A 21,406-nucleotide genomic window follows, 5' to 3' on the forward strand; every position below is an offset into this window, starting at 1 on the left:
GGAGAGGCAGGAAGACGGGACCATGTCGAAGGGCCCCGGGCCCGCGGCTTCCTCGGCCGCTACCGCCCAGGTGCTGCAGGCGCAGCCCGAGAAACCGCAGCACTACACGTACGTAGAGCGCCCCCCCCCCCGCGCTTCCCCCGCCGCGCGCGCGCGCGCACGCCTGACGTCAGCGGCCAGCGTGAGTCACGCGCGCAGGGAGAGCGCGAGGAGGCCTCGCGCCCGCCCCTCCCTCAGCCGGTCCGGACCGGTTCCAACCGCCGCCAACCGCCGGCCGGGCGAGGAGGCGGGAAAGGCCAGGCCGCCCCAACCACCGCCCAAACACAAATGCACGTCCCCCCCCCCCATGACCAAATGATGGCCTTTATCATTTCATTTCATTTAATCGTATTTATTGAGCGCTTACTGTGTGCGGAGCACTGTACTAAGCGCTTGGGAAGTCCAAGTTGGCAACAGTGGGCTCACAGCTTAGAAGGGGGAGACGGAGAACAAAACCAAACATACTAACAAAATAAAATGAATAGATATATACCAGTAAAATAGAGTACCCAGACTGAGCCCCTTCTTTCCTCTCCCCATCGTCCCCCTCTCCATCCCCCCGTCTTACCTCCTTCCCTTCCCCACAGCACCTGTATATATGTATATATGGTTGTACATATTTATTACTCTATTTATTTATTTATTTATTTTACTTGTACATTTCTATCCTACTTATTTTATTTTGTTGGTATGTTTGGTTCTGTTCTCTGTCTCCCCCTTTTAGACTGTGAGCCCACTGTTGGGTAGGGACTGTCTCTATGTGATGCCAATTTGTACTTCCCAAGCGCTTAGTACAGTGCTCTGCACATAGTAAGCGCTCAATAAATACGATTGATTGATTGATTAATAAATACGTACAAACATATATACAGGTGCTGTGGGGAAGGGAAGGAGGTAAGGCAGGGGGGATGGAGAGGGGGACGAGGGGGAGAGGAAGGACGGGCTCAGTTATGAAATGAAAAATGTAATTAAGCACTTACTATGTGCCAAGCACTGTTCTAAGCGCTGGGGAGGTTACAAGGTGATCAGGTTGTCCCACGGGGGGCTCACAGTCCTCATCCCCATTTTACAGATGAGGGAACTGAGGCCCGAGAAGTGAAGTGACCTGCCCAAAGTCACACAGATGACTGAGCCCCTTCCTTCCTCTCCCCCTCGTCCCCATCCCCCCATCTTACCTCCTTCCCTTCCCCACAGCACCTGTATATATGTATATATGTTTGTACATATGTATTACTCTATTTTACTTGTACATATCTATTCCACTTATTTTATTTTGTTAGTATGTTTGATTTTGTTCTCTGTCTCCCCCTTTTAGACTGTGAGCCCACTGTTGGGTAGGAACTGTCTCTGTATGTCACCAACTTGTACTTCCCAAGCGCTTAGTACAGTACTATGCACACAGTAAGCACTCAATACGATTGATTGATTTTATTTTGTTGGTATGTTTGGTTTTGTTCTCTGTCTCCCCCTTTTAGACTGTGAGCCCACTGTTGGGTAGGGACTGTCTCCATATGTTGCCAACTTGGACTTCCCAAGCGCTTAGTACAGTGCTCTGCACACAGTAAGCGCTCAATAAATACGATTGATTGACAAGTGGTGGAGCTGGGATTCGAACCCATGACCTCGGACTCCAAAGCCCGGGCTCTTTCCACTGAGCCACGTCAACCCGGTGAAGCGCCGGAGAGGTCACTCAACTTCTCCGGGCCTCAGTTACCTCATAATAATAATGAAAACGTTTATTAAGCGCTTACTATGTGCAAAGCATTGTGCTAAGCGCTGGAGAGGTTACAATAATAATAGTAATAATAATAATGTCATTTATTAAGCGCTTACTATGTGCAAAGCACTGTTCTAAGTGCTGGGGAGGTTACAAGGTTATCACATTGTCCCATGGGGGGCTCACAGTCTTCATCCCCATTTTACAGGTGAGGTAACTGAGGCCCAGAGAAGTGAAGTGACTTGCCCAAGGTCACACAGCTGACAAGTGGCGGAGCCGGGATTTGAACCCATGACCTCTGACTCCAAAGCCCGGGCTCTTTCCACTAAGCCACGCTGTTCTCACCAAAAGGTGGTGAGGTTGTCCCACAGGGGGCTCACAGTCTTAATCCCCATTTTACAGGTGAGGGAACTGAGGCCCAGAGAAGTGAAGCGACTTGCCCAAAGTCATACAGCCGACAAGCGGCAGAGTCGAGATTTGAACCCATGATCTCTGACTCCAAAGCCCGGGCTCTTTCCACGGAGCCACGCTGCTTTCTCATCTGGAAAATGGAGATTAAGACTGAGCCCCACAGGGGACAATCTGATTATTCATTCATTCATTCTTTCAATCGTATTTATTGAGCGCTTACTGTGTGCAGAGCACTGTACTAAGCGCTTGGGAAGTACAAGTTGGCAACATATAGAGACGGTCCCTACCCAAAAGTGGGCTCACCTAGAACGGTGTTTGGCACATAGCGCTTAACAAATACTCGCATTGTTATTAATCCTGAAGCCTGGGCCTTTTTTTAAAAAAAAAATGGTGTTTGTCAGGTTCCGGTCCCAGGCCTGCTGGGTGACTCTGGATAAGTCACTTTCCCTTTCTCGACCTCTGTTTTCTCGTTAAATGGGGAGAAATCCCTCCCCCAATGCTGTGGGATGGAAACTGTCCGATCTGACGGTCTACTACAGTGCATGCTATAGAGGAAGTGCTTGACGGCACTGTTATGGGGCAGGCATGTGTGCCCTGCTCTCCAGGAGCTTGCAGTCTAATAGAGACAGGCAAAAATGGTTTGTAGACAGTGAAGGCAGGACGTGGATAATCAACAGATTGACGGTATTTATTGAGCACTTAACGGGTACAGTGCACTGTGGGCAAGTGCTTTGGAAAGTACAAAACATTACAGTTGGGTGACGCGATCCCTACCCACAAGAAGCCTACTTTATAGCGGGAGACAGATTATGAAATAAATCACAGATGTGTAGGGTGATGTACAAAAGTGCTTTGGGGCTCAAGGTGGGGTGAATATCAAGTGCTTAAGGGTACAGATCTGAGTAGGGGACGCAGAAGGGAGAGGGAGTAGGGAAAATGAGGTCTTGGGGGAAGCTTGGAGATGTGATTTTTAGGGGGGCTTTGAAGGTGGGGAGGTCGGTGGTCTTTTTTTGGATATGAAGGGGGAGGGAGTTCCAGGATAATGAGAATGTGCTACAGAAAATAGGTTGGCGTTAGAGGACCAAATTGTGCAGGTCGGGTTGTAGTAGGAGATCAGTGAGGTAAGGTAGGAGTGAGAGAGCTGATGGAGCGTGCCGTAAAACCCAGGGTGAGAAGTTGATGTTTGATGTGGAGGTGGATGGACAACCACTGGTGGTTCCTGAGGAGTGGGGAGTTGTGTATTGAAATTTTTTTTTTTTTTTTTTTTTTTAGAAAAATAATCTGGGCAGCAGAGTGGCATGGACTGGAGAGGGGAGATCAGCAAGGAGGTCAGTGAGGAGGCTGAAGCAGTAGTCGAGGCGGGAGATAAAGTGCTTGGATTAGTGCGGTAGCAGTTTGGGTGGAGAGGAAAGGGCAGATCCTAGAAGTGCGATGAAGGTACAACCAGAAGGATTCAGTAGGTGACAGACTGAATGAGAGAGATGAGTTGAGGACACTGCCAAGATCCTGCTGGGGCTTGTGAGTCAGAGGTCATAGTGGTGTTGTCTACAGTAGTGGGAAAGTCAAAGGAGGATGGGGTTTTGGGTGGGAAGATCAACTTTTTTTTCCTTTAGTGGTATTTAAGTGCTTCAGTTGTGTCACACACTGTTCTAAGCCCCAGGGTAGGAATGAGGTTGAACACACACAGTCCCTGTCCCGCATAGGGCTCACAGTCCAAGTAGGACTGTTTTGGCTAGGAGATAAAGCAAGGAAGCAAGGAGAAACAGCTGAAAAGTAACAACGGACCTTTTAATGTGGGAACCAAATGCAGGCCACTGTCCCTTAGGGTGACCAACAAACTCCTTGGCCTTAATCAAGCCACACTCAGCTACATTCATTCAATCGTATTTATTGAGCGCTTACTGTGTGCAGAGCACTGTACTAAGCGCTTGGGAAGTACAAGTTGGCAACATATAGAGACGGTTCCTATCCAACAGTGGGCTCACAGTCTTCGTTCTGCTGAGCCAGGCTCCCCCTCATCCCGTAGATGCCTGTCGGATGGTGGTTGTGTTGGGGTGGGCAGCTCAAAGCCAGGGTCGGGCAGAGAAATTGGGGTGAAATGGCAGCGCCTTCTCTTCAGAGTTGCCTCTGAAGGCCTTTTAGACTGTGAGCCCACTGTTGGGTAGGGACTGTCTCTATCTGTTGCCAATTTGTACTTCCCAAGCGCTTAGTACAGTGCTCTGCACATAGTAAGTGCTCAATAAATACGATTGATGATGATGATGGTGAGGGAGCGGTTGGCGCCTCCCCCGCCCCCCCAATATGGGCAGAGCAGGCCTCCATTCAATCGTATTGACTGAGTGCTTACTTGGGTGAGTACAGTACAATAAACAGACGCATTCCCTGCCCACAACGAGCTCACCGTCTAAACCGGCAGCAGCAAGGAGGGGATTGCTTGCACCCCAGCCCCAGAGAAAGCACAATAGACTCAGTCAGTAAGTCAGTCAATCAATCCATCTTAGTCATTGAGCTCCTGCTATGTGCAGTGCACCGTACTAAGCGCAATAAAGTTGGTAGACACGTTCACTGTCCACAGGGAGTTTACAGTCTAGAGAGGGAGACAGACACGAAGTGCGGATTAGGGCTGATGGTGGGATGAATAAAAGGGTGTAAACCCAAGTGCCAGGGCGATTTAGAAGGGATTGGGAGGAGAGGAAATGAGGTTTTAGTCGGAGAAGGCCTCCAAGGGATGGTGAGTAGATTGGTGTTATCATTATTATTATTAAGTGCCGTCCAGCCATTTCGGATTCCATGGATATACTTTCTTCAGAACGTCGTGTCCTCTGCTACAACCTTTCTGACGGTTCTTCCATTATGGTTGTTATGGTCTCAATCCATCTAGCTGCTGGTCTGCCTCTTCCACATTTTCCTTGGACTTTTCCTATTATCAGTGTCTTCTCCAGAGAATTAGACCTCCTGATTATGTGTCCAAAATAAACTAATCCAAGTCGAGTCATTTGGCCTTCCAAAGACCACTTCGGTTTAATTTGCTCCAAAATCCATTTGTTTGTTTTTCGGGCAGTCCGTGGTATTCGCAGAAGCCATCTCCAACACCGCATTTCGAAAGAATCAATGTTCTTTCTATCCTGTTTTTTCACCGTCCAACTTTCGGGTCCATACATTGTCACTGGAAACACCACCGAGTTGACAGTTTGTATTTTTGTGTGGTGGTTGTGAGGTGTGTTAATACGTGTTAAGGGTGTTAATACGCGTGGCCCAGGGCGTAGTAGAAGAGGAGTGAGGATAGGGAGGAGGAAAAAAGCTGGTCTGGGGCCTTGACTCTGATGGCTGGTGAGAAATTTCTTTTTGATGTGGAGATGGATGGGCCATCAGTAGAGGCACTTATGCGATGGAGAGACGGGGGCGGGGCAGAACTTTTTTGTTGTTGTTGTTTGTTTGTTTTAGAAAAATGATCCGGACAGCAGAGTAGCTGGGATTTTCACCTGTAATTTAGCTGTGACGGGGCCAAGTTTGGGTTTCATTCCTACTTTATTAAGTCTCAATCAATCAATGGTATTTATTGAGATTAGGACTGAGAGCTCAACGCAGGACAGGGTCTGTGTCACCCGATTTGCTTGTATCCACCCAAGTGCTTAGTATAATGCCTGGCATACATTAAGTGGTTAACGAATACCGGAATTAGTGTGGTGTAGTGGATATAACATGGGTCCTGGGAGTCAGAAATTCATGGGTTCTAATACCGGATCGTGTCTGCTGAGTGGCCTTGGCTAAGTCACTTCACTTCTCTGTGCCTCAGTTACCTCATCTGTAAAATGGGGATTAAGACTATGAGTCCCATGTGGGACAGGGCCTGTGTGCGCTTACTGTGTGCTGAGCGCTGTACTAAGCATTTGGGAGAGAATAATACAATAGAGTTGGTCTGGGAGCCTTCAGGAGTCACCCCCAGACTCTCTGGCCAAGTCCGCCCTAGGCCAATTCACAGCTTTTTACGCAGAATAATAATAATAATAATAATAATAATAATAATAATAATAATAATAATGGCATTTATTAAGCACTTACTATGTGCAAATTACTGTACTAAGCGCTGGGGAGGTTACAAGGCCATCAGGTTGTCCCACGGGGGGGCTCACAGAAGCAGCGTAGCCTGGGAGTCAGACTGACCTGAGTTTCAGAATGACCTGGGTTTTAATCTCCGCTGCAATGTGACCTCGGGCAAGTTGCCTAATTTTTCTGTGCCTCAGTGACCTCATCTGTAAAATGGGGGATTAAGACATGAGCCCCACCTGGGACAGGGACTGTGTCCAACCTGATAAGCTTGTGCTTAGTACAATGCCTGGCACGGTCATGTATTCATTCAGTCGGATTTATTGAGTGCTTACTGCTGCAGAGCACTGTATCAATCAATCAATCAATCAATCGCACTTATTGAGCGCTTACTGTGTGCAGAGCACTGTACTAAGCGCTTGGGAAGTACAAGTTGGCAAGCTAGCTCACTATACTGAGCGCTTGGGAAAATACAATACAACAATAAACAGTGACACTCCCCACCCACCATGAGCTCACAGTCTAGAGTGCGGGAGACGGATGTCAGTACAAATAAATTCATTCAGTCGTATTTATTGAGCACTTACTGTGTGCAGAGCACTGTACTAAGAGCTTGGGAAGTCCAAGTTGGCAACATCTAGAGACGGTCCCTACCCAACAGCGGGCTCACAGTCTAGAACGGGGAGACAGACAACAAAAACATATTAACAAAATAAAATAAATAGAATAAATATGTACAAATAAATAGAGTAATAAATACGTACAAACATATATACATATATACAGGTGCTGTGGGGAGGGGAAGGAGGTAAGGCGGGGAGGGGGGTTGGGGAGGGGGAGGATGGACATGAGTGCTTTGGGGCCGGAACCCCGGTTGAAGAACAAAGGGATAAATAAAATGACAGATATGTACCTAGGTGTTTTGGGGCTGAGCCTTCAGTAATAGTAATAATAATTACGGCATTTATTAAGTGCTTACTATGTGCAAAGCACTGTTCTAAGCGCTGGGGAGGTTATAAGGTGATCAGGTTGTCCCACGGGGGGCTTTGCAGTTTACATCCTCATTTTACAGATGAGGGAACTGAGGCCCAGAGAAGTGAAGTGACTTGCCCAAAGTCACACAGCTAAGTGGCAGAGCCGGGATTTGAACCCATGACCTCTGACTCCAAAGCCCAGGCTCTTTCCACTGAGCCACACTGCTTTCTCTCCCAAGCCTTCTCCAGTAAGGCTTTGAAGCGGGGAGAGCTGTGGTCGGTGGGATCAGAGGAGGAAGGGCATTCCAGGCCAGAGGCAGGACGTGAGCTTACCTCCGCCTTACCTCCTTACCTCCTTCCCTTCCCCACAGCACCTGTATATATGTACATATGTTCATACGTATTTATTTGTCTATTTATTTATTTATTTTACTTGTACATATCCTATTTATTTTGTTAATATGTTTTGTTTTGTTCTCTGTCTTACCTCCTTCCCTTCCCCACAGCACCTGTATATATGTATATATGTTTGTACGTATTTATTTCTCTATTTATTTTACTTGTACATATCCTATTTATTTTATTTTGTTAATATGTTTGGTTTTGTTCTCTGTCTTCCCCTTCTAGACTGTGAGCCAGCCCACTGTTGGGTAGGGACCGTCTCTCTATGTTGCCAACATGTACTTCCCAAGGGCTTAGTACAGTGCTCTGCACACAGTAGGTGCTCAATAAATACGATTGATGGTGATGATATCCTATTTATTTTATTTTGTTAATATGTTTTGTTTTGTTCTTTGTCTTCCCCTTCTAGACTGTGAGCCCGCTGTTGGGTAGGGACCGTCTCTAGATGTTGCCAACTTGGACTTCCCAAGCGCCTAGTACAGTGCTCTGCACACAGTAGGCGCTCAATAAATACGATTGATGATGATGATATCCTATTTATTTTATTTTGTTAATATGTTTTGTTTTGTTCTCTGTCTTCCCCTTCTAGACTGTGAGCCCGCTATTGGGTAGGGACCGTCTCTAGATGTTGCCAACTTGGACTTCCCAAGCGCTCAGTAGAGTGCTCTGCACACAGTAGGCTCTCAATAAATACGATTGATTGATTGATTGATTGAGGTGGGGGTCGGCACAGAGTCAACGCTTCATAGAGATGTTTATAAGAAAGAAAAAGCAGGGAGCAAAAAGGGCCCCGGCGGCCGGCGGAGGGTGTGTCCGCCGAGGGCCGTTCCCGCCGGGCCCCGCAGGGGGCAGTGACGAGCCGGGAAAGCGCTGCCCCAGCAGCGCCCCCTGCCGGACAGCGCCACGCAGTGTCAGGGACAAGCCCCTCCCCCGGCAGCCGCGCCTCCTTTGAGCCCCGAGGATTCATTCATTCAATCGAATTTATTGAGCGCTTACTGTGTGCAGAGCACTGTACTGAGCGCTTGGGAAGTCCAAGTTGGCAACATCTAGAGACGGTCCCTACCCAACAACGAGGATGGCATGATTCCCCACAGCACATATGTATCCATTCCCCACAGCACCTGTATATATGTATATATGTTTGTACATATTTATTACTCTATTTTACTTGTACATATCTATTCTATTTATTTTATTTTGTTAGTATGTTTGGTTTTGTTCGTCTCCCCCTTTTAGACTGTGAGCCCACTGTTGGGTAGGGACTGTCTCTATATTTTGCCAACTTGTACTTCCCAAGCGCTTAGTACAGTGCTCTGCACACAGTAAGCGCTCAATAAATACGACTGATGATGATATACCTTGAATTAATGAATGAATCCGCTTTTGGGTAGGGACCGTCTCTAGATGTTGCCAACTTGGACTTCCCAAGCGCTCAGTACAGTGCCCTGCACACAGTAATAGCTCGAGAAATGCAACTGAATGAATGAAATAGGAGGCCCGGCTGGCGGCGCGGGAGCCCACTTGGCAGCTCACCTCCTCCGGGAGGCCTTCCCAGACTGAGCCCCCTCCTTCCTCTCCCCCCCTTCCCTTCCCCACAGCACCTGTGTATATGTATATATGCTTGTACGTATTTATTACTCTATTTTACTTGTACATATTTATTCTATTTATTTTGTTAATATGTTTTGCTGTGTCGTCTGTCTCCCCCTTCTAGACTGTGAGCCTGTTGTTGGGTAGGGACCATCTCTAGGTGTTGCCAACTTGTACTTCCCAAGCACTTAGTACAGTGCTCTGCGCACAGTAAGCGCTCAATAAATACGATTGAATGAATGAATATACCTCCTTCCCTTCCCCACAGCACCTGTATATATGTATATATGCTTGTACATATTTATTACTCTATTTATTTATTTATTTATTTTGCTTGTACCTATCTATTCCATTTATTTTATTTTTTTAGTATGTTTGGTTTTGTTCTCTGTCTCCCCCTTCTAGACTGTGAGCCCACTGTTGGGTAGGGACTGTCTCTAGATGTTGCCAGCTTGTACTTCCCAAGCGCTTAGTACAGTGCTCTGCACACAGTAAGCGCTCAATAAATACGATTGATTGATTCATTGATCTGTAATTTATTGCCTTATCTATTTGTATTAATGTCTGTTTCCCCCTCTAGACCGTGAGCTCGTTGTTGGGTAGGGACTGTCTCTAGATGTTTCCAACTTGTACTTCCCAAGTGCTTAGTACAGTGCTTTGCACACAGTAAGCGCTCAATAAATACGATTGAATGAATGACTCCCCACAGCACATATGTATCTATCTGTATATATCTGTAATTTATTGCTTTATCTACTTGTATTAATGTCTGTTTCCCCCTCTATACCGTGAGCTCATTGTTGGGTAGGGACTGTCTCTATATGCTTCCAACTTGTATTTCCCTTCCTGCCGGGGAGGCAGGGGCAGGGGAAGGCGGTCAGGGCCGGGGAGGCAGAGGCAGGGGCAGACAGTCAGGGCCAGGGAGGCAGGGGCAGGGGCAGACGGTCAGGGCCAGGGAGGCAGGCGCAGGGGAAGGCGGTCAGGGCCAGGGAGGCAGGGGCAGGGGAAGGCGGTCAGGGCCAGGGAGGCAGGGGCAGGCAGTCAGGGCCAGGGAGGCAGAGGCAGGGGCAGACGGTCAGGGCCGGGGAGGCAGAGGCAGATGGTCAGGGCCGGGGAGGCAGGGGAAGACGGTCAGGGCCAGGGAGGCAGGGGCAGACGGTCAGGGCCGGGGAGGCAGGGGCAGGGGGAGAGGGTCAGGGCCAGGGAGGCAGAGGCAGGGGAAGGCGGTCAGGGCCAGAGAGGCAGGGGCAGATAGGGCCAGGGAGGCAGAGGCAGGGGAAGATGGTCAGGGCCAGGGAGGCAGGGGCTGACGGTCAGGGCCGGGGAGGCAGGGGCAGACGGTCAGGGCCGGGGAGGCAGGGGCAGGGGCAGACGGTCAGGGCCGGGGAGGCAGAGGCAGGGGCAGACGGTCAGGGCCGGGGAGGCAGAGGCACGGGCAGAGGGTCAGGGCCGGGGAGGCAGGGGCAGACGGTCAGGGCCGGGGAGGCAGGGGTAGAGGAAGGCGGTCAGGGCTGGGGAGGCAGGGGCAGGGGAAGGCAGTCAGGGCCGGGGAGGCAGGGGCAGGGCAGACGGTCAGGGCCGGGGGGGCAGGGGCAGACGGTCAGGGCCGGGGAGGCAGAGGCAGGGGAAGATGGTCAGGGCCAGGGAGGCAGGGGCAGACGGTCAGGGCCGGGGAGGCAGGGGCAGACGGTCAGGGCCGGGGAGGCAGGGGCAGGGGCAGACGGTCAGGGCCGGGGAGGCAGAGGCAGGGGCAGAGGGTCAGGGCCGGGGAGGCAGGGGCAGACGGTCAGGGCCGGGGAGGCAGGGGTAGAGGAAGGCGGTCAGGGTCGGGGAGGCAGGGGCAGGGGAAGACGGTCAGGGCTGGAGAGGCAGGGGCAGGGGAAGGCAGTCAGGGCCGGGGAGGCAGGGGCAGGGCAGACGGTCAGGGCCGGGGAGGCAGAGGCAGGGGAGGACGGTCAGGGCCAGGGAGGCAGGGGCAGACAGACGGTCAAGGCCGGGGAGGCAGGGGCAGGGGCAGATGGTCAGGGCCGGGGAGGCAGGGGCAGGGGCAGGCGGTCAGGGCCGGGGAGGCAGGGGCAGGGGCAGGCGGTCAGGGCCGGGGAGGCAGGGGCAGGCGGTCAGGGCCGGGGAGGCAGGGGCAGGGGCAGGCGGTCAGGGCCGGGGAGGCAGGGGCAGGGGCAGGCGGTCAGGGCCGGGGAGGCAGGGGCAGGGGCAGGCGGTCAGGGCCGGGGAGGCAGGGGCAGGGGAAGGCGGTCAGGGCCGGGGAGGCAGGGGCAGGGGAAGGCGGTCAGGGCCGGGGAGGCAGGGGTAGACGGTCAGGGCCAGGGAGGCAGGGGCAGATGGTCAGGGCCAGGGAGGCAGGGGCAGACGGTCAGGGCCGGGGAGGCAGGGGCAGGGGAAGGCGGTCAGGGCCGGGGAGGCAGGGGCAGACGGTCAGGGCCAGGGAGGCAGGGGCAGACGGTCAGGGCCCGGGAGGCAGGGGCAGGGGAAGGCAGTCAGGGCCGGGGAGGCAGGGGCAGGGGCAGACGGTCAGGGCCGGGGAGGCAGGGGCAGGGGCAGACGGTCAGGGCCGGGGAGGCAGGGGCAGGGGCAGACGGTCAGGGCAGGGGAGGCAGGGGCAGGGGCAGACGGTCAGGGCAGGGGAGGCAGGAGCAGGGGAAGGTGGTCAGGACCAGGGAGGCAGGGGCCGGGGCAGGCGGTCAGGGCCGGGGAGGCAGGGGCAGACGGTCAGGGCCCGGGAGGCAGGGGCAGGGGAAGGCGGTCAGGGCCAGGGAGGCAGGGGCCGGGGCAGGCGGTCAGGGCCGGGGAGGCTGGGGCAGATGGTCAGGGCCCGGGAGGCAGGGGCAGGGGAAGGCGGTCAGGGCCAGGGAGGCAGGGGCCGGGGCAGGCGGTCAGGGCCGGGGAGGCAGGGGCAGACGGTCAGGGCCCGGGAGGCAGGGGCAGGGGAAGGCGGTCAGGGCCAGGGAGGCAGGGGCAGACAGTCAGGGCCAGGGAGGCAGAGGCAGGGGAAGGCGGTCAGGGCCAGGGAGGCAGGGGCAGGGGAAGGCAGTCAGGGCCAGGGAGGCAGGGGCAGGGGCAGACGGTCAGGGCAGGGGAGGCAGGGGCAGAGGAAGGCGGTCAGGGCCAGGGAGGCAGGGGCCGGGGCAGGCGGTCAGGGCCTGGGAGGCAGGGGCAGGGGAAGGCGGTCAGGGCCAGGGAGGCAGGGGCAGACGATCAGGGCCGGGGAGGCAGGGGCAGGGGAAGGCGGTCAGGGCCAGGGAGGTAGGGGCAGACGGTCAGGGCCGGGGAGGCAGGGGCAGGGGAAGGCGGTCAGGGCCGGGGAGGCAGGGGCAGGGGAAGGCGGTCAGGGCCAGGGAGGCAGGGGCAGACGGTCAGGGCCGGGGAGGCAGGGGCAGGGGAAGGCGGTCAGGGCCGGGGAGGCAGGGGCAGGCGGTCAGGGCCAGGGAGGCAGGGGCAGACGGTCAGGGCCGGGGAGGCAGGGGCAGCGGCAGGCGGTCAGGGCCGGGGAGGCAGGGGCAGGGGAAGGCGGTCAGGGCCGGGGAGGCAGGGGTAGACGGTCAGGGCCAGGGAGGCAGGGGAAGGCGGTCAGGGCCAGAGAGGCAGGGGCAGACGGTCAGGGCCGGGGAAGCAGGGGCAGGGGAAGGCGGTCAGGGCCGGGGAGGCAGGGGCAGGGGAAGGCGGTCAGGGCCGGGGAGGCAGGGGCAGGGGCAGGCGGTCAGGGCCGGGGAGGCAGGGGCAGGGGCAGGCGGTCAGGGCCGGGGAGGCAGGGGCAGACGGTCAGGGCCGGGGAGGCAGGGGCAGGGGCACACGGTCAGGGCCGGGGAGGCAGGGGCAGAAGGTCAGGGCCAGGGAGGCAGGGGCAGGGGAAGATGGTCAGGGCCGGGGAGGCAGGGGCAGGGGAAGGCGGTCAGGGCCGGGGAGGCAGGGGCAGGGGAAGGCGGTCAGGGCCGGGGAGGCAGGGGCAGGGGAAGGCGGTCAGAGCCGGGGAGGCAGGGGCAGCGGGCGGGGAGGCAGGGGCAGGGGCAGACGGTCAGGGCCGGGGAGGCAGGGGCAGACGGTCAGGGCCGGGGAGGCAGGGGCAGGGAAGGCGGTCAGGGCCGGGGAGGCAGGGGCAGACGGTCAGGGCCGGGGAGGCAGGGGCAGGGAAGGCGGTCAGGGCCGGGGAGGCAGGGGCAGACGGTCAGGGCCGGGGAGGCAGGGGCAGGGGAAGGCGGTCAGGGCCGGGGAGGCAGGGGCAGGGGAAGGCGGTCAGAGCCGGGGAGGCAGGGGCAGGGGGCGGGGAGGCAGGGGCAGGGGCAGACGGTCAGGGCCGGGGAGGCAGGGGCAGACGGTCAGGGCCGGGGAGGCAGGGGCAGGGAAGGCGGTCAGGGCCGGGGAGGCAGGGGCAGGGGAAGGCGGTCAGGGCCGGGGAGGCAGGGGCAGGGGAAGGCGGTCAGAGCCGGGGAGGCAGGGGCAGGGGGCGGGGAGGCAGGGGCAGGGGCAGACGGTCAGGGCCGTGGAGGCAGGGGCAGACGGTCAGGGCCGGGGAGGCAGGGGCAGGGAAGGCGGTCAGGGCCGGGGAGGCAGGGGCAGACGGTCAGGGCCGGGGAGGCAGGGGCAGACGGTCAGGGCCGGGGAGGCAGGGGCAGGGGAAGGCGGTCAGGGCCGGGGAGGCAGGGGCAGGGGAAGGCGGTCAGAGCCGGGGAGGCAGGGGCAGGGGGCGGGGAGGCAGGGGCAGGGGCAGACGGTCAGGGCCGGGGAGGCAGGGGCAGACGGTCAGGGCCGGGGAGGCAGGGGCAGGGAAGGCGGTCAGGGCCGGGGAGGCAGGGGCGGGGGAAGGCGGTCAGGGCCGGGGAGGCAGGGGCAGGGGAAGGCGGTCAGAGCCGGGGAGGCAGGGGCAGGGGGCGGGGAGGCAGGGGCAGGGGCAGACGGTCAGGGCCGGGGAGGCAGGGGCAGACGGTCAGGGCCGGGGAGGCAGGGGCAGGGAAGGCGGTCAGGGCCGGGGAGGCAGGGGCAGGGGAAGGCGGTCAGGGCCAGGGTAAGCGCTCAGTAAATACCATTGACTGAGAACCTCTCCCAAGTGCTTAGTACAGAACTCTGCACACAGTAAGCGCTCAATAAATACGATTGAATGAATGAATGAATGAATCCAGATGGCTTGCCCTCAGCCATCCGTGCCCCCAGCCCGGTCCCCTGGGCCCGGCGGCATGCCCAGCAAGGAGGTCGACCGGGTGGGCACCGAGAGCGGCCACCCAACAGGGCAGTGGCGGCGGGCGGCACACAATTCATTCATTCATTCAATCGTATTTATTCGGCACTTACTGTGTGCAGAGCACTGGACTAAGCGCTTGGAAAGTATGTCGGCTACAGATAGAGACGGTCCCTACCCAACAACGGGCTCACAGTCTAGAACACAACGCCCTCGCCTCGTCCACCGTCTCCCCCTCCTCCCCCTCCCCATCGCCCCCGCCTTACCTCCTGCCCCTCCCCACAGCACCTGTATATATGTATATGTGTTTGTACATATTTATTACTCTATTTTATTTGTACATATTCTATTTATTTCATTTTGTTAATATGTTTTGTTGTCTGTCTCCCCCTTCTACACAGTGAGCCCGCTGTTGGGTAGGGACCGTCTCTATATGTTGCCAACTTGTACTTCCCAAGCACTTAGTACAGTGCTCTGCACACAGTAAGCGCTCAATAAATACGATTGAATGAAGGAATGAATGTTGCCTTGTGTGGCACGTGCCCTCTGCGGTGGCTCAGGCGGGGCAGGGCTGGCGTTCTGGGAGGGAGGTGGAGTCCCGAGGGTCCCCCCCGCCCCCCGGCCCAGCTTTCCTCCCTCTCCCGCCTCCAGGTACCTGAAGGAGTTCCGCACGGAGCAGTGCCCGCTGTTTGTGCAGCATAAATGCGCCCAGCACCGGCCATACAGCTGCTTCCACTGGCACTTTGTGAACCAGCGCCGCCGCCGCTCCGTCCGCCGCCGCGACGGGGCCTTCAACTACAGCCCCGACATCTACTGCACCAAGTACGACGAGACCACTGGCCTCTGCCCGGAGGGAGATGAGTGAGTCACCCCCTCCCCCCGGGAGGTTTGAGGGGGGGGTGGAGGCGGAGCCCAGGTGGCCAAGACCACACTCTGGCGTCACCTTCCCGGGGGAGGGAAAGATCCCCGGGCACCCGGGTGCCGGTCCCCTCTCCTGCCATGGCCCAGGAGCATCTGGCATTCCAGGCCCCTTCAGGGTGCCCTGGATCCAGCCAGGACCTCTAGGGGGGTTTCCAGGCAGCTGTATGAGGGTTCGTCCCTCTCACCCCCGGCCTTTGACCCTCTGGGTGCTTCCCTCCTCGCCGCCAGGGACCGCAGTCAATCAATCAATCAATCGTATTTATTGAGCGCTTACTGTGTGCAGAGCACTGTACTAAGCGCTTGGGAAGTACAGTTGGCAACGTATAGAGACGGTCCCTACCCAGCAATGGGCTCACAGTCTTAGAGGGGGCTCACAGTCTAGAGGCTAGACCGCAAGTGGTTGCGAGAGTCGGCCTGACTGGGCTAAGCTAAGATGGGGCAGGGCGTTGGTGGACGGGAGGAACGGGGCCCTTCCCCTGTAGCGAGGCGGACGGGCAAGGGCCCAAAGGCCACGGATGGCCAAGGGGTCCCCAGCAACCCCGTCGCGCACGAAACACCTGTTTGGCGGGCCGCCTCGTGAGGCCGATCTGGGCAGGCTCGGTGGAGGAGCCGGGAGGGCGGTGTACGTGGGGTGGCGGGTTGGGCGCCGGCCTGGACGGCGGCCTGTGCATCTGGGGTGATGGCCCCTCTTGCCCATGTCAGGTGCCCGTTCCTGCACAGAACCACAGGGGACACAGAGAGGCGCTACCACCTGCGCTACTACAAAACCGGCATCTGCATCCACGAGACGGACTCGAAGGGGCACTGCGCCAAGAACGGGCCCCACTGTGCCTTCGCCCACGGCCCCCACGACCTCCGCTCCCCCGTCTATGACATCAGGTGGGCCGGCCGGCCGGCTGGGGGAGGGCCGGGGGAAGGGAGCGGAGGCTGCCGGGATCACAGGACCCTGAGCCCCTCGGTCCGGCCCTCACCGTCTCCTGTCTGCCTCCCTATCTGTCCGTCCGTCCCTCCCCCCGCCCTCCCCTGGCAGGGAGCTGCAGGCCATGGAGGCCCTTCAGAATGGCCAGGCGGTGGCAGAGGCAGCTGGCGAGGGGCAGTCGGCCCTGGCCGCTAGTCACATCATGATTGAGAAGATCCTGAGTGAGGAACCCCGCTGGCAGGGTGAGGAGGGGCCGGGTTGGGGCACGTCAGGTTGAGAGGGTGAGGGATGAGCGTCCCTGAGCTGCCCCCCAATCACCCTCCTGACCCGGTGAGGCCTTTCGGAGGTGAGACCGTGCCCTGACCAACCCCTCCCTGCCCCGCCACCAGACACCGCCTACGTACTGGGCAACTACAAGACAGAGCTGTGCAAGAAGCCCCCCCGGCTGTGTCGCCAGGGCTACGCCTGCCCCTACTACCACAGCAGCAAGGATCGGCGCCGCAGCCCCCGCAAGCACAAATACAGGTGCTGCCCGCTGCCGGAGCGCGTGGGGTCTGGGGAGAACCCGCTCTGCAGGGGCAGGGGGCCGCTGACCCTTCCCCCGGCCCCTCTCTCCCCTCCCCGCCTCCAGGTCCTCGCCGTGCCCCGGGGTGAAGCACGGAGATGAGTGGGGCGATCCCAGCAAGTGCGAGCACGGGGACGCCTGCCAGCACTGCCACACCCGCACCGAGCAGCAGTTCCACCCCGAGGTAGGGCTGCTCACCGCTGCGCGGGGCGCAGGGCACGGGCCAGTCCCCCTGGAAACGGGGTCTGGGAGAGGGCAGAGGGGCAGGCCCCGGCTTGGGTTGTGCCACCAGAGCGGTGTTGCGGAGGGGTGTGGGGAAGCCCCCCGCTGAGTGGACTAAACTTCTCCTCCCCCCAGATTTACAAGTCGACCAAGTGCAATGACATGCAGCAGTCGGGCAGCTGCCCACGAGGACCCTTCTGTGCCTTCGCCCACGTGGACCGTAGGTGCCGGGGCTTCGGGGGACCGGGCGGGGCTGGGACCCCGGGCAGGCGGGGACGAGGCGACTCCTCCCCACCTTCCTGTGTCTCCCACAGAGCCCCCGCCGGGGGACGACCTGCCGCCGCCCTCGGCCGTACCCAGCCCAACCCAGGCCGGCCCCGTGCTGTTTGTGCCATCTGCGGCCGGAGACTCAGTCCCCGCCAGCCCCTCCAGCCCCCACGCCCCGGACCTCAGCAGTGTACGTGGCTGTGGAGTGGGGGGCTCCCCTCTGCTTCCTGCCTCCCTGCCCCTATCGGAGCCCCTCAATACCCTGCCCCCCCGTCTTTCCTGACCCCTCTGTCTCCCTCTTCTTCCCCTCTTCGTAGGTCCTGCCCCCCCATTTTCCCCGGCCCTTCTGTCTCCCTCCCCAACCCCTCTTCTTCCTGGGCCCTAGTCCCCTCTGCTTCTTGCCCCCCGATCTTTCCCTGGCCCTTAAGCTTTCAGTCCACACGGGCCACCCGGCCTGGTGGGTTGCCACCGTGGGCCAGCCCCCGGGGCGGGCAGGGCGTCTCCGCTCCGGGTACCCTGGGCTGGGTGGGGTCAGAGCGGCAGATGGTATTTATGGAGCGCCGACTTTGTGCAGACACTCTCCTGAATAGTTCTCTTTTCCTTCCTCCCTGAAATCTGTGAGTGTCTCCCCATTGAACCGTAAGCTCCACGAGGGTAGGGCCTGTGTCTGCTAACCCCATTAGATTCTCCCTTACGCTCAGTTTGGCACCCGCTAGAGCGGAAGTTCCCCGAGGCGGAGATCGTGTCCGCTAACTCACCGGTAGCCTCCCCGGTGCTCGGTACGGGGCCGTGCGCAAAGTCGGCGCCCGGTACGTGCTACCGATAGAGGGATTGAGCCGTTTGCCGACCCCACCCAGTTGTCACCCCAGTATATCCGACGGATGGACTCTAAGGGGGAAAGATGGCCGCCAGGCTGTCGCGGAGGTCAGCCGGCTTCGGGGCGGGGGTCCCCGGGCCCCTGCTCGCATCTCTCGGCCTCCTCTCCGGCCCGGGATCGGCACGGGGCAGGAGTAGAACGTGCCCGTTTCCCCGGGTGGGTGTGTGGCCGCTGGAGGCTGCTCCATCCTGGCCCACTTGTGCCCACTTGCTCCGCTTGTCCAGGCCAAGTTGAAACCGCACCCCCTGGAACCCAGGAGCCAAGACCAGCCTCCGCGGCAGCCCCAACAGGTACGGCCCCCGACTGCTCACCCCCTGGCCTGGCGCCAGCCCCCCCGAGGGGCCGACGGCCTGGGCACGCCCCTTCTTGGAGGACGCCCTTAACCCGAGGGGAGTGGGTCAGCCCTCCCCCGCCATCTTCTGTTTAAATCTGCTCCACACTCGCGTCCTCCGGAAAGCGTTCCCCTACCCCTTCATTGTAACGTCCAGAGGCACGTAACGTGTGTCGGCGTGCATCGGTCCGAACGGAGGAGGCGGGAATTCCTGCAGTTTGGGATCACTGGGCTTGGGCCCACCTTGCCCCACCAGCCCGGGGCCCTCGGGGCCAGGACCCGAGCTCTGTTCCATCTGTGCCCTCACCCGCTGCCCAGCTCAGTGCCTCCATTCCCCGCCGCTGTCGCCACCTCCGCTTCACTCCCTCCTCCTGTCTCGTTCCAGGAGCTGTTGGGCCTTCTCCCCGGGGCCAGCCCCCTCACCTCCGGCATCTCTTCTAGTCTCACCTCCAGCCTGGCAGCCACGCCCCCCAGCCCCATGGGCACCAGCAGCGCCCCCGGCATGAACGCCAACGCCCTGCCCTTCTACCCCACCAGCGACACGGTCGAGTCTGTCATAGGTAACTGCCGGTGGGACGCAGGGAGCGAGGGTCGCCTCCCCGGCGGAGCCTGGGGCCGAGCGGGTTTCGAGGGGGCCGGGGGCATTGAAGGGATGGGGATTGCCGTCGGGCTCGGCCGTTGGACCGGGGGCCCCCCACCTCAGTCCTCCCCCTCGTGACCGCCCGGGATCAGGCGGGGGTGCATCCCCGCTCCCGGCCGGGCCTTGGCCTGTGCCGCCACTCCACCCTCCCCGGGACCGCCAGGCTAAAGGCGGGGCGGAGCGAGGCCCGGCCCGTGACGGCGGCCCCCGCTCGCTCTCTCTGCCAGAGTCGGCCCTGGATGACCTGGACCTCACCGAGTTCGGGGTGGCCGCCCTGGAGAAGACGTTCGACAGTGGCCCCGTGCCCCCGGCGGGCGGCGGCATCGTGATCGGTGCGTGGCCGTGGGGGTGGGAGGTGGTGGGAGGTGGTGGGGCAAGGGGTTGCACCCACCCAGAAGGCCCCTAGCCCCCCGAGCTGTGAGGGAGGCCCGCCCCGGCTCCCCTCCCACCCCCTTGACCTTGCGCTCTCCCCCTCCCCGACCTTTCCTTCCCCTCCAACCCCCCGGCTCTGTTCCAGGCGGGAGTCTATTGCAGAGCTCGGCTCCGGTCAACATCCCCCGCTCCCTGGGCAGCTCCGCCTCCTTCCACTCGGCCTCCCCCTCCCCGCCGCTCAGCCTGTCCTCCCACTTTCTGCAGCAGCCCCAGTCCGAAAGCCCCTTCCTGGGGGCCTCTGCGCCCCACGGCTCTCTGGGTGAGAGGTTGGCGGGGAGGGGACGAGGGAGACCAGGGCGGGTGGGGAGCGGGCGCAGTGCCAGCGGCGGGGGTGGGAGCCCTGACCCGCTGCCCCCCTCCCCCTCCCAGGCTTAAATGGGATGAGCAGCAGCATCTGGGAGCACTTCCCTTCGGGAAGCTTCTCGCCCGGCACGTCCCCTGCTCTGCCGTCGAGCCTGGGGGCCGCCGAGCTGGCCCGCCTCCGCCAGGAGCTGGAAGAAGCCAACGGCACCATCAAGCAGTGGGAGGAGTCGTGGAAACAGGCCAAGCAGGTGCGGGGCCAGAGCCGGGAGGGCCAAGGCGCGGGGGCCGATTGGGGAGGTCCCTCCCTTTCTTCTCCCCACATGCCCCCCCACAACCGTGCCAAGACCGGGCAGAGGGAGGGGGCTAGACGCTCCTGTGCCGGGCTCCGCAGGCCTGCGACGCCTGGAAGAAGGAGGCCGAGGAGGCCAGCGAGCGCGCCAGTGCTGCGGGCGTCGAGTGCGAGGTGGCGCGGGGGCAGCGGGATGCCCTGGAGCAGCAGGTGAGGAAGCTGCAGGGGGACTTGGAGCGGCTGCACAGCGGGCGGGAACCCCCGGACTCCGCGGACCCCCCGGCCCCGCCGCGCTCCTTCTCTGACCTGGAGGCCCTGCCCCTGGCCACCCTGTACGGCCTCCAGCAGCAGCTGCGCTCCAACCTGGACAAGGTGGACAAGGTGAGCCCCACGCTGGAACCTGGCGGGAGGCCAGGCCAGGCCGAGGGCGACCGGGCAGGAAGGTGGGGGGTGGTGTGGAGGGCCGGGGCGCGACTGTGGTGGCTCACCCCCCCACCGCCCGTCTGCCCCAGGCCGTGTTCCAGCTGCGCTCGCAGACCTGCCTCAAGTGTCAAGAGCAGAAGCGGGTAGTGCTGCCCTGCCAACACGCGGTGCTGTGCGAACCGTGCGCCCAGGAGGCCGACTGCCCCGTCTGCCGCTCCCCGCGCCCACAGCCCCCGCCCTCCTGACGCTGCCCGCCAACCCCACCCATCCGCCGCGGAGCTGCTTCAAGTAGATATCCGTGTACATGTGTGTCCGTGTGTGTGTGCGTGCGTGTGCACGTGGCAGCTGGCTGAGTGTGTGTGTGTGTGTGTATGTATATATATATATATCTATGTATATAGGTATATATATATATGTCTGTACAGAGAGATGGCCACATGCTTAAAGCAGAGGTAGTTACCAAGCACTTTGAAGAGGTCAGACCTAGGGCGGGTGGCTGGGGCTGACTGGGCTGACCATTGACCCCCGAGAGGAAGGGGAGGGCCGCAGGGCCGGGGGTGGGGTGTGTGTGTGCTTGTGTGTGTGTAGAGCGGTGAAGGGACCACCCCTGGGTCCAGAGCCTGGCCAGCAGGCCCCCCTCCCTCCCCTCAGCGCTCAAAGGAGGTTGAGGATTTGACCAAATTTGTGTTAGGAAAAGGGCAGGAGAGTCGAGGCCAGGCAGCCTGGGGGTCGGGGGAGGTAGCGGGGTTCTGGACAGCCTCCCACCCTCCTCTCCCAGGGCTGGAGGCAGGGCGGGGAAGGGCATACTCTCTCCAACCTGAGCCATGGGCCCGGCGGGATGGACACGGG

General features: G+C 59.4%; 1 protein-coding gene across 3 annotated transcripts; it reads left to right on the forward strand.

Moving 5' to 3' along the window:
* Window positions 1-20,884, forward strand: UNK (unk zinc finger). 3 transcript variants are annotated; one of them, XM_038742012.1, is made up of 16 exons: window positions 1-108; window positions 15,020-15,229; window positions 15,992-16,168; window positions 16,320-16,450; window positions 16,598-16,733; window positions 16,840-16,957; window positions 17,131-17,215; window positions 17,310-17,452; window positions 18,364-18,429; window positions 18,856-19,030; window positions 19,338-19,442; window positions 19,628-19,801; window positions 19,912-20,093; window positions 20,237-20,344; window positions 20,480-20,515; window positions 20,647-20,884. In XM_038742012.1, exons 1-16 carry the CDS (start codon window positions 23-25, stop codon window positions 20,800-20,802), a joined length of 2,088 nt encoding a protein of 695 aa, XP_038597940.1. In that variant the 5' UTR covers window positions 1-22; the 3' UTR covers window positions 20,803-20,884. The 3 variants fall into 3 exon arrangements, with proteins under 3 accessions (XP_038597940.1, XP_038597939.1, XP_038597941.1); XM_038742011.1 differs by having other exon boundaries at window positions 20,237-20,515; XM_038742013.1 differs by lacking the exon at window positions 19,628-19,801 and having other exon boundaries at window positions 20,237-20,515.
* Window positions 20,885-21,406: the final 522 nt, after the last annotated feature.

The sequence above is a fragment of the Tachyglossus aculeatus genome, unplaced genomic scaffold (genome assembly GCF_015852505.1).
Source record: "Tachyglossus aculeatus isolate mTacAcu1 unplaced genomic scaffold, mTacAcu1.pri SUPER_34, whole genome shotgun sequence".
In the NCBI taxonomy this organism is placed as follows: domain Eukaryota; kingdom Metazoa; phylum Chordata; class Mammalia; order Monotremata; family Tachyglossidae; genus Tachyglossus; species Tachyglossus aculeatus.